The sequence below is a fragment of the Branchiostoma lanceolatum genome, chromosome 1 (assembly GCF_035083965.1).
Source record: "Branchiostoma lanceolatum isolate klBraLanc5 chromosome 1, klBraLanc5.hap2, whole genome shotgun sequence".
Lineage (NCBI taxonomy): Eukaryota > Metazoa > Chordata > Leptocardii > Amphioxiformes > Branchiostomatidae > Branchiostoma > Branchiostoma lanceolatum.
Window position 1 is genome coordinate 7,989,441 of NC_089722.1, and position 12,717 is coordinate 8,002,157.

The following is a 12,717-nucleotide window of genomic DNA, read 5'->3' on the forward strand; positions in this document are numbered from 1 at the left end:
TGATAATGTCCCGCCCAGATGTGTGTATGGCGACATAAAACCTGGTTGGTTTTATAACCACCGAAGAACCCTACTCTACCTTCAGTTCATTTGGCTGACCAATAAGTATCGTTACCCATGCAATGATGATGATCAAGTAGTCAACTTTGAATGACATCCATTCCTCCTCAAAGATGACACAAATCATCAGACTTTTTAATATGCAAATATCTTTTAGTCAGCAAAAAATCGACATACACATGCGCCATAATAGATTTACATCCATTGCCATGGGAGAATAGTTTTTGTCTCGACATTGTCTTCATTTGTATAATCACCTTTGACACTGCACATGCGTACACGAATCTACGAGTGGGTTTGTTTGATTCTGATTAAGTAATTGCACATTATACTGATAACACAGATGCAGTCCATAAGGAGAAACATATCACAAAATTGAAACCTAATGTCCTTCATCATCATACCCTGCGTCATGCCTATATGTACCCCAATATGCAGCATTGAATATGACGAAGACCAACGGGAAAATGACTCTAGCGAAACTGTCGATTTTCGTTGCGATACGGTCTGCCCTATCCTTTGCAGTTGGACCGAATGCCCTGGCGTTGAACGCAATATGGTCGTACGTGGAATTTACCATCAAAGGATTTGGTGTGTATGAAACAATTGCATCTTGTTCACTGTTACTATCTTTGTTTACCAAAGCCTGACCGTCAGCTTTTGGCGAAGCCTCAGGAGCGGAGCCATTGTTCTGCCTTTTTTTCTCAGACTTGATCACAACAACCCATTCCTTATCCTTCACCTGGTGCCATCTCAGATAGCCGGGGTTGCGCAACCGCGCCCGAGGGATGTACACGGCTTCCCCTGAAGCGGCATTGCTGTGAGGTTGTGGTACCGGTTTGATCACGTTGGGACTTGGTGAAGGATCGTTCAACCCTGGTCGCGGAATTTGAAGGGGTGGATTCAGTTCTCTCTCTCGTTGTTCTGCTCGGATCTCTTTCTGTTCCTATGAATAGAATAAGTGGAGTAAGCTCTATACACCGCTGTAATATGCCGTTTGTATTGTGTTGATGCAAAGCGATGCTTGTAATGTTTTGCTTGGAATTCAAATTTGCCCTTCATCTCATTCTAGCCCCTACCTTTTTTTCAATGTAAGCAGATATGAAGTGCATCACGCCGGTCTCCAGAAAAAAGGCAATTACGAAGGCAAGACATCCTAACATCCAAACGTCGATTGCCCGCGGTTTTTCCACCTGAAAAATACACATTCGACAAATAACACTTTCGACACTGCATTTTCACAAGACCAGTGACAATTGAACAGGCAGTATAACGTTGACTACGAAAGATTCTTTATGTTGATATTCTCTCTCATTTTAGTTGTCTTCAATCGATCAAAGCAAGATGCTTTGGGCCTTATCTGCACGACTCGCTTTATGCTTTGTTTTGTGCTGTGAACAATGCAATCAGATAGACGCATACCCAAGGCATATGTTCAGTTTCTTCCCATTGCTTGACCATGGAAAGGATCGCCATGGCACCGAGAGTGACCCGGGCAGTGACGTCAGACTGTGCGACCGGCAGCCATGTTTGAAGGTAGGATGACGCGACAATGACGACAGACGGGAGGTAGTCGCTCAGGATGTACCGCCAGAAAATCCTTCTAAGGTGAATACGGACTTCCAACATGTCGGAGGAATTGGTATCTGGTAAAAAGGAAAAATAGCGGCAAGTGATCTTACCAACAAACTACTTATTGTAGTCTATCATCAGTTTGCTACGTTAGGTACATTCCAAACATCTTACCGTTGAAATTCTGATCACAATAGTGAAATTGATAAGAACAGTTTCCGACAATGACGCTACAGTCCCCGCACGTCTCTTTGGTACAGTCCGGAAGTGACGTCATACATGGCTCAGAATGATAGTCACACATCTGTTCGAAGAAAGTGCAACCTGCAATGATAAATTTGGGCAATATACTCAAAACAAGGCAATCATAGATGGCAGATTTAATCCCCTAAGCCACGCTGATTTCAAGGTTTCCTCTTTGCATGCACACAAATACATCAAAGTCAACAGTAGCAGTTGGACTGTAAAAGTAGGGCAGTCGGTCCGTTGATACCTGTGGTGTTGCTGATGAATGACTGAATGATTGAACGTCCTTCCACCCCGACGAGAGTGAACTGTGACACCACCCCTGTAGCGTCACTCTTCACTGGTGCGTTTATGGTGTCTGTGGATGGTTGAAGACGTAGCTTCACTCCATTGTCTGGCAATGATTGAGAATACGTTATTAACGTTTCTTCACAAAACGAAGGACTCATTTTTGTAGTGGTCCGTGGTGCTGTATATGGTGATGTTCTTACAATAACATCCTACACGTTCTTGTGTTGCAGAAATAATTATCGTCGCACAAATATATCATGTGTTTGTAGAAGTGAAGTAATAACTTTAGGTTCTTTAAAAACATGATATTTTGTGAAAGTATTGCAGATATGAATTGAGGAATATCATAAACGAATGATCTTCAACTTAAACTTACATCCGAGCAAATCCAGAGTGCACACTTGTGTATCGAGTGGGTACAACGCCAGGTGTGCTACACAGTTCACCGAGAGCTGGCGACTGGGTTGAAAAGTAAAAAATTCTGTAATTCAATTATCACGCGTACAATATTATATCACATTCAGATTTGATTTTAGTCAGACAAGACATTGTAGCCATATAACCATTATATGGCTTCCTTGTACACACCAGTATGCTGACGTTTCAGTAGTTCTTCTCCTTTGTCAGGGCAATTCTGGTTGGTTCAACCCACCACTACAACGCCACCTAGCGCCACATTGCCGCATTGAAAAGGATGCGGTACCACCGCTGCCACCAGTGTTATTCTAGATAGATTGATATCCACACGAAGCCATGTCTGGTGGAATAGTGAGCTAGGAACACGTGGATTCCTCCCTTTTATTAGTTTCAATTGATGAAATATGTCCTAATTCTTACACAACTTATTTTCTGCTCCCTACACGTCATCTCCCTCACCTTATCTTCAGAACGACCAGCCCACGTGGGTCGAACCACATCCAGTTATCCTCTTCGCTGGTGGCGATGGCTCGGCGAACCGTCCGCCCGAACGCAACCGGCGGGGACCAGATTGAGTTGGACGGAACAGGAACCCATGATTGTGTCAGGCCTGCGAGACGTCCATCAAGCCAGGACAGAGAGTACTCTACGTTGATGGATATGTTCTTAAAACAGAAAGACTGAGGTCAGAGAATGATAGCTTTACAATACCTAGCACGTGACTGATTCTATTTAATGTCATGAAATCTCACCTGAAATTAAGTTTAAGTTTGATTACTTTACGACTTGCTTTCTTATAATTTCACATGCCTTCAAGTATAAACTGACCTAGTAACAGCAAATCTTTGACACTGTAAACTCGCAGCACCCATGTCATTGACTTAATGATGATATGCTAAGCCGAAATTCATTCCACTCTTTCTGATAAAACGGCAAAAATACTGCCATACGGTGCGGTAAACAGCCCTACCCCGTGATGCTCTGACAGGAATCCCACTCTTGTGATGTATATTGTCGAAGCAACGTAAAGTTCTTCTGAAATTGGGAAATACATTTTATGCAGAATGATAAAAAAAGTATTTTACGCAGATATTTTCAGACCCAAAATACCTACGATGTCCCTTACATGCTTTTGCTCGAGCACAAGAAACATTTAAAATCTTCCAGAGGGCAACTACCACTTACGAACCTTCATCGCTTGGTCCTTGAGAGGCGTCGTACTCAGCGGGTAGAAATTTGCCGGTTTTAAACCTCTGGTAGCCCGGCCAGCTCACGTTGCCCTCGTTAATGGAAAACAAATCCTGGAAGATACAAAAGAAATAACTGTAATATCAAGCTGTAATGCTTACATGCTATTGGTAAATGTCTAAAGTGTAACTTGTCACCTTCTAAGAGTGGCTGTGAAATTTATGGTATAGATAGAAAGTAAAGTGCAAAATATTTCAAAAACGTTTACACCGGATTCTTTATTTCTAGAAAGAGTTACCTTAAATTGTATTGTTTAGGTGTTGAATGAACTTACCTTTGTTCTAAAAGCCCCGCCATCTGTATAAAGAATGTACAAAAACAACTTCCTTTAGATTATATCTCTACAATGTTTTATTACATTTGAAAACATATTTTAAGCAATCAGTGTCTCTGGTATCCTGAAGATGACCAGGAAACTGGTTCAAAATTTGTTTAGTCGTATCTCTTGCGTTAGAATTCAAATCAAATCTAATTCTGCCTCTTGATAACTGAATACGTATCTATGGTTAATTGTGGCAGTAATGTCCTTTTTTGAATAGATCTTACCATGACATCGGCTCATATCGTAACAAATCAAAGACTCCTGTGCCTGTCCAGGACAGCTCCCGTACAACTCTGGTACAAACGTGTCACACACACGACTCCGTGTCTTGGTCCCAAACCCGCACTGTGAGTCACAGGCCCTCCAACTACTCCACGGGGTCCACGTTCCATTGACTGGACAGGATGAAAAGGAAAATGGTCAATTTTTACCGTCGGTTCCATTCGCATGAGCCAATACTACAAACGAAAACATGTTAGACGACATGGACTTAAAAATAGGTCTAAATCGCCTGACAAGTGCAGGTCGGAGAGGCCCCACTCCACGTTCCGTCCGCCTGGCAGGTTACGGTGGAACTGCCGGCCATTAAGTACCCTACGTCACAGGTAAACTGTGCCAGGCCTAGATAATAGTTTAGCGAAGAGACGTCACCATTCATAGGAACTACCAGTGCAGGACACGGCACAGCTGCAACATGAGGAAAGGTAAGGGAATTAGGTGCTTGCAGAGAACAACATGGCTACTAGTATTCAATATCTCCCTGAAATGCTCCAGATTGAATTGATACTGGCAAATTGAAACATTCTAAATTCTAGTTATCAAAAAGTTTTTGGAGAATAATTGGAAAGCATACAACATGGCGTAGCGAACAATAAATCGTTTAAGGGACGTAGGTTCAGAATGTCTAGGGTGTTTAGGGTCTAAATCCCCTTACCCGTACATGTCGGAGAGTCCCCGCTCCATGAGCCGTCCGCCTCGCAAGTAAGGGTGGAACTACCGGTTATGGAGTACCCAAGGTCACAGGTAAACTGCACCACGCCCAAATAATAGTTTAAGGATGTGACGTCACCATTCATTGGAGCTGCCGGGGTAAGGCACGGGACAACTGTTCGAAACACAAGGTAGCAGAACGTAGTTAGGTGTTTGCAGAGATTAGTATGGTTATTCAATATTCCATTCAAATTCTTCTTGAGATTAGAATAAAATTACATTAGCAAAGAAAAACATGTTTAATTTCAAAACCTTAAAGGTTGTAAAGAATAACTGAACGCCCAAATAGACATTTGAGGAAGTGACGTCACCATTCGGTGGAGCTGTCAGTGAAGGGCACTGGACAACTGAAAGACGAGGCAACAGAAGGGAGTTACGTGTTTACATGATCGGAGCTAGTATATTTACGGTGAAATTGCCGGACATGACGTGCCCTACGTCACAGGTAAACTGTGTCTCGCCCAAACAGCAAAGGAATGACATCAGAAAAGATAGCAAGAAGTCGCAAAGGAAGATGTAAGATAAGCTTGTTACCTCTGGTAAACAAACTTCATCAGAGATTCAGGCAAATTGTGGCAGATAAGTTTCAGAGTCTACCCGAAGCAACCTACGAGGCCTTACCTTTACAAGCCAACTTGGTTGTATTGCGTTGCAATATTTTCGTTATTAATAGCTTAGATGTGGATGGTTATAACGCATATATACCTTGGCAGATGAATCCAATAGCGCGACTGCATTCTATATCAATCCATCCTGATCCGTATAGAGTCGGCGGGTAGGAGGCACAGTTCTCCACATCGGAACCATCCGGTTCACTGGGTCTCCAGTTTGAGTAGACAGATGACGTCAGGGTTCGCCCATCCTCAAGCACCCATTGGCCTTCGCTGATAACATCTGTCAATCCAAGCCAACGCCTTCCGTTCCTCTGATCCGCGAGGAAAGTGTTGGTCGCACTGTCTTTCGGCATGGCTAACAGTCCGCCGTCTGTGGCACACCTACCTCTAGCACTACTGTACGTCCGCAACTCAGAAAAGTCCTTGTAGCAAACTCCGTCAAAAAAAACGTAGTCTGCTGTTGGGCACCCTGAAGATAATTTAAGTTACAATGAACTTTGTATAAGCTGTACTCCCCAAGAGGCAGAACAAAACACCTATAAAGCATTTTCAAGTTACGTCTTTGATGTGTCAGCTACCACGTTGATGTCCGTATCAATATGAGAATCGCAAAACTACAATTGATAGGTAGTAGCAAGGAGATATTGCTTTTCTGACTAAGAGTAAGACGTGGAAGAAGCTGATTCTTATAAATATAAGACGTTTTACTAAGGCTACAAATTAAGAGGGTTGGAAGTTGACAATATGCCAGCATAGAAACCAACCCACCTGCAGTCAGCAACGCTTCGATCATCAGTGTCAGGAATACGAGCACTGCCCCCGCTGAAATGAATCGGACGGACCACATTTTTGTTCTCTGTGTGGTGAGATTCTGAGCAGAATTTACGCTCCCTTTACAGCGGTTCGTCCATTTTCCTCTAGCTGGTGTTTTCCTGGAAGACACACGTCATTCTGTGCGTAAACAGGGCGAGACCAGATGGATTGGTGTCATTATCATGACATGATTTATGATTTGATGACGCAGAATCATTTAGATAAACACTGTATATAAGCACTTGGCAGTGAAAACTGTGCGTAAAATTGGATGTGCACAAACATTTATTAAGTCGATACACGCTCGTAAACTTTCCTAGATAGAGTATGGTCAGGGATACTCATATTTGTTCCAACGCGAACCATTCTTCTCCCTAATGCACAAGTGCGTGTTACCAAGGCCATGCAAATAACATGACGCACTTTTATGACCTCTGGCTAGCAACTGGGCAGAGCTTGTCATCACCAATTAACGCAACAGATGAACTCAGACACTTAAATGGACGGTGATCGATTCAGCGCTGAGGATCCATTGTTAAGATGCCATATCTATTGTTATGGGAAAATTCCTGTCTCCTAATCTAAATAGTGTCCTTAGGAGATAACGCGGTAACATGTGTTACCGCCTTTATGGTGATTCAGCGGTATGTGTATGACTAGCCGTGGGCAACTTGGCATTTAAAAACAGAATTAATTTCCTGCACGATTTGAAACAAGTGCCAAATGCGTACTTCGTACATTTACTCCCCTTCACAGAGAAAGCTATTACATATAATTGGTTTTTAATTGGAGTCTCCTCTGAAGTCTGTCATCATCGTTTAGTATAAATCATGAATAATATTGTCAGCCATGAATAGTATTGTCTGTCTATTTCATTATGACGTACATGTAAGTATTGTCCACCATCTTCGAAGATAACACAAATCATCAGACTTTCTAACATGCAAATATTTTTATTCAGCTAAAAAATCGATATACACATGAACCATAATAAATTTACATCCATTGGGAGAATTTCATGAACACATTCTCAAGCTAGGTTCCCAAAAATGGTTTCCGATTAAGTAATTGTACATTCTTCGTGATAACACAGCTGTAGTCCATAAAAAAAACATATCACACAATTGAAACCTAATGTCCTCCATCATCATACCCTGTGTCATAAATATATGTACCCCAATATGCAGCATTGAATATGACGAAGACCAACGGGAAAATGACTCTAGCGAAACTGTCGATTTTCGTTGCGATACGGTCTGCCTTATCCTTTGCACTCGGACCGAATGCCCTGGCGTTGAACGCAATATGGTCATAAGTGGAATTTACCATCAAATGATTTGGCATGTATGAAACAACTGCATCTTGTGCATTGTTACTATCTTTGTTTACCATATCATGACCGTCAGTTTTTGGCGAAGCCTCAGGAGCGGAGGCACTTTTTTTCTCAGACTTGATTACAACAACCCATTCTTTATCCTTGATCTGGTGCCATCTCAGATAGCCGGGGTTGCGCAACCGTGCGCGAGGAATGTACACGGCTTCCCCTGAAGCGGCATTGCTATGAGGTTGTGGTACCGGTTTGATCACGTTGGGCCTTGGTGAAGGATCCTTCAACCCTGGTCGCGGAATTTGAAGAGGTGGATTCAGTTCTATCGCTCGTTGTTCTGCTCGGATCTCTTTCTGTTCCTATTAATAAAATCAGGGAAGTAAGCTCTATACAACGCTGTATTATGTTAATGACAAACAATGGTTGTGATGTGTTTCTTGAAATTTCAATTTGCCTCACGTGCTGCTCTAGCCCCTACCTGTTCTTGAATGTAAAGAGAAATGAAGTGCATCACACCGGTCTCAAGAAGAAAGGCAATCACGAAGGCAAGACATCCTAACATCCAAACGTCGATTGCCCTCGGTTTTTCCACCTGCAAAATACACATTTGATAAATAACACTCTGCACACTGCAAGTGCAACACGACCAGTGGCATTTGAACAACCAATATAACTACGAGAGATTCTTTATGATAGTATCCTTTTCATTTCAATTGTCTTCAATAAAATCTGTTGGCCTTATCAATACAACCCGTTTTATCAAATGCTATATTTAGCTGTAATACAACGTTGCAATAAAAATATGTAAACAAAGAGACACGTGCCCAAGGCATTCGTTCAGTTTCTTCCCATTGCTTGACCATGGAAAGGATCGCCATGGCACCGAGAGTGACCCGTGCAGTGACGTCAGACTGTGCGACTGGCAGCCATGTTTGAAGGTAGGATGACGCGACAATGACGACAGACGGGAGGTAGTCCTTCAGGATGTACCGCCAGAAAATCCTTCTGATGTGAATGCGGACTTCCAACATGTCGAAGGAATTGGTATCTGGTGAAAAGGAAAAAAACAGCGGCAAGTGATCTTTCCAACAAACTACTTCTTGTAGTCTATCATCAGTTGCTTCATTAGATACATTCTAAACATCTTACCGTTGAAATTCTGATCACAAAAGTGAAATTGATAAGAACAGTTTCCGACAATGACGCTACAGTCCCCGCACGTCTCTTTGGTGCAGTCCGGAAGTGACGTCATGCATGGCTCAGAATGATAGTCACACATCTGTTCGAAGAAAGTGCAACCTACAGGGTTTAACATAGACAACATACTCAAAATAAGGCAATCATAGATGGCAGGCTTCATCCCCTAACCCACACTGCTTTCCTTCCCAACAGGCAAAAATTGGCCAATATGGATGTACGGCAAAGATGCGTTGTGTAAATTAGGAAACGGCGAAATATAGACACACAGATAAACTCCAAATAACATTTTAGTCTTTCAAGGTTTCCTTTCAGCATGCACAAAAATACATCAAAGTAAAGATTTGGGCTGTAAAACGCTCTGCAGTCGGTCCATTGATACCTGTGTTGTTGCTGATGAATGACTGAATGATTGAACGTCCTTCCACCCCGACTAGAGTGAACTGTGACACCACCCCTGTAGCGTCACTCTTTACCGGTGCGTTTATGACGTCCGTGGATGGTTGAAGACGTAACTTCACTCCATCGTCTGGTAATGATTGGGAACACGTTATAAACTAAAGATTTCCTTCACAAAACGAAGCGCCTAATTTCTTTTTGTGGTCGTAAGTGCTCAAAATGATGATATGGATATTCTGGCAAAAAATCTTACGTATACACTTTCTTCTGTTACAGAATTGATTTTCGCTACACACAAATATATATTTTTGTAAACGTGAAGTGATTACTATAGGGTCTTTAAAAAGCACCATGTTTTGTGACAGTATTGCAGATATGCATTGTGAAGCATCATACATGGGTGATCTTTAACTTACATCCGAGCAAAGCCAGAGTGCACACTTGTGTATCGAGTGGGTACAACGCCAGGTGTGTTACACAGTTCACTGAGAGCTGCCGACTGGATAGAAATGAAGCAAACAAAGAATCATGTGTATGAAATTACATTCAGATTTTATGAGGTCAGTGACACCCGTCGTAAATCAGACAACACATTGTAGTCATACAACCATTATATGGCTTCTTTGGACACATTCTCTATACAAACACCTGCTGGCGTTTCAGTAGTCCTTCTGCTACCTTTCTCAGTGCAATTCTGGTTGGTTCAACCCACCGCTGCAACGCCACCTAGTGCCACTTTGCCGCATTGAAAAGGATGCGGTACCACCGCTGCCACCAGTGTTATTCTAGATAGATTGACATCCACAGGGAGCCACGGCTGGCAGAATAGTGAGCTAGGAACACGTGGATTCCTCCCTTTAATTAGTTTCAATTGATGAAATATGTCCTAATTCTTACACAACTCATGTTTTGCTCCTTCACTTCACCTCCCTCACCTTATCTTCAGAACGACCAGCCCACGTGGGTCGAACCACATCCAGTTATCCTCCTCGCTGGTGGCGATGGCTCGGCGAACCGTCCGCCCGAACGCAACCGGCGGGGACCAGATTGAGTTGGACGGAACAGGAACCCACGATTGTGTCAGGCCCGCGAGACGTCCATCAACCCAGGACAGAGAGTACTCTACGTTGATAGATATGTTCTTAAAACAGAAATAGGTCAGAGAATGATATAGCCATACAATGCCTGGCACGTATAACTGATTCTATTTCATGTCACCCGAAATTAAGTTTAAGTTTGATATTACTTCACAACGTGCGTTCAGTTTCATTTTACATACTTTCAAGCAAGTGTAAACTGACCTAGCAACAGCAAATCTTAGCTAGACACAGTAAAATCGCAGCACCAATATCATTGATGATATGCTAAGCCGAAAGTCATTCCACTAATTCTGGTGATACGGCAAAAATACTGACATTCGCTTCAGTAAAAAGCCCTTACCCCGTGCTCCTCTGAAAGGAACCCCACTCGTGTGATGTATACTGTCGAAGCAACGTAAAGTTCCTCTGAAATTGGGAAATACGTTTTATGCAGAATGATAGAAAAATATATTACGCCGATATTATCACACCCAAAATCTAAAATCAAGAGGGCAAATGTCAATACCACTTACGAACCTTTATTGTTTGGTCGCTGAGAGGCGTCGTAATCAGGGGGTAGAAATTCACCGGTTTTAAACCTCTGGTAGCCTGGCCAGCTCACGTTGCCCTCGTTAATGGAAAACAAATCCTAAAAGATTCAAAAGAAACTAATTACGCTGTTATGTTTACATACAATTTAAGCTTAAGGTTAAAGTCGTGAGTAAGGTAAGGTAAGGTGTAACTTGTCACCGTCTAAGAGTTGCTGTACAATCTATAGAATAAATTGCAAGTACAGTGCAAAATATTTTGATGTTACATCGGATTCCTTATCTATAGAAAAGTTCCCTTGAATTGTATTGAGTAAGTGTTGAATGAAATTACCTCTGTTCCAAAAGCATTGCCATCTGTATAAAGAATGAAGAAAAACGACTTCCTTTAGATTTTATCTCTACAATGTTTTATTACATTTGAAAACTCATCTTGAGCAATTAGGTTCTATGGTGTCCTGAAGATGACCAGGAGACTGGTCCAAAATTTGGTTAGTCGTACTTTTTGCGTCAGAATTCGAATCAAGTTTAATTCATCCGCTTGATGACTCAATATGTATCTATCGTCAATTTTGGCAGTAATGTCATTTTTGACATAGATCTTACCATGACATCGACTCATGTCGTAACAAATCAAAGACTCCTGTGCCTGTCCAGGGCAGCTCCCATACAACTCTGGTACAAACGTGTTACACACACGGCTCCGTGTCTTGGTCCCAAACCCGCACTGTGAGTCACAGGCCCTCCAATTGCCCCACGGGGTCCATGTTCCATTGACTGGACAGAATAAAAATGGTCAATTTTCAGTGTTCAATTTCGGTTCAATTCGCAAGGGCCAATGCCACAAACGAAAACGTGTTAGACGACATGGACTTAAAAATGGGTCTAAATCGCCTTACAAGTGCAGGTCGGAGATTTCCCGCTCCATGTGCCGTTCGCCTGGCAGGTTACGGTCGAATTGCCGGACATGACGTACCCTACGTCACAGGTAAACTGTGCCACGCCCAAATAGACGTTTGAGGAATTGACGTCACCATACGTTGGAGCTGCCAGTGAGGGGCACTGGACAACTGAAACACAAAACAACAGGTAGGTGTTTGCAGGATCCAGCATGGTTACGGTGAAATTACCGGGCAGGGCTTGTCTTACGTCACAGATAAACTGTGCCACGCCAAATAGAGATGTGGACAAGTGACGTCAGCATTCGCGGGAGCTATGAGTGAAGAGCTCAGGACAACAACTGGAACACGCGGCAAGCAAGAGAATGTTGTGAGGTATTTGCAGGGAGCAGCATCGGTTATTCAATACTCATTCAAAGCAATCTGCATACGTGTAAGTGACAGTATCCATCCCAATAAAGGAAAATGTGTCATTTAGCTGCCAGTATAGTACATAAAATTAACATAAGCATATCCACAACAATCTCCAGCTAAATTCGGTAAGTTCATCACATATCAGTTCTAAGGGGAAACAAAGACATTGCTTTGAATAAACAGCAAATTAATGAATAACATAAGAAAAAGAAGAAGAAGTCGCAAAGGAAGATGGAAGATGGACCTTCAGCTACTTGTAGTAAGCAAGACTCCATCCTAGA

General features: G+C 42.5%; 1 protein-coding gene across 2 annotated transcripts; it reads right to left on the bottom strand.

Annotated features, from left to right (window-relative positions):
- Positions 1-110: 110 nt before the first annotated feature.
- On the bottom strand, positions 111-12,431 carry LOC136431823 (glycine receptor subunit alpha-2-like). 2 transcript variants are annotated; one of them, XM_066422959.1, is made up of 13 exons: positions 5,091-5,236; positions 4,673-4,843; positions 4,381-4,551; positions 4,109-4,131; positions 3,776-3,887; positions 3,557-3,621; positions 3,046-3,251; positions 2,546-2,628; positions 2,126-2,272; positions 1,807-1,956; positions 1,483-1,706; positions 1,140-1,253; positions 142-1,006 (listed from the first exon to the last, which is right to left on the bottom strand). In XM_066422959.1, the coding sequence occupies exons 1-13, from the start codon at positions 5,230-5,232 to the stop codon at positions 443-445; spliced, it is 2,172 nt and encodes a 723-aa protein (XP_066279056.1). In that variant the 5' UTR covers positions 5,233-5,236; the 3' UTR covers positions 142-442. The 2 variants fall into 2 exon arrangements, with proteins under 2 accessions (XP_066279057.1, XP_066279056.1); XM_066422960.1 differs by lacking the exons at positions 2,546-2,628; positions 3,046-3,251; positions 3,557-3,621; ... (3 more) ...; positions 4,673-4,843; positions 5,091-5,236 and adding exons at positions 9,913-9,995; positions 10,432-10,637; positions 10,937-11,001; ... (2 more) ...; positions 11,730-11,900; positions 12,023-12,431 and having other exon boundaries at positions 111-1,006.
- Between the last annotated feature and the right edge of the window lie 286 nt (positions 12,432-12,717).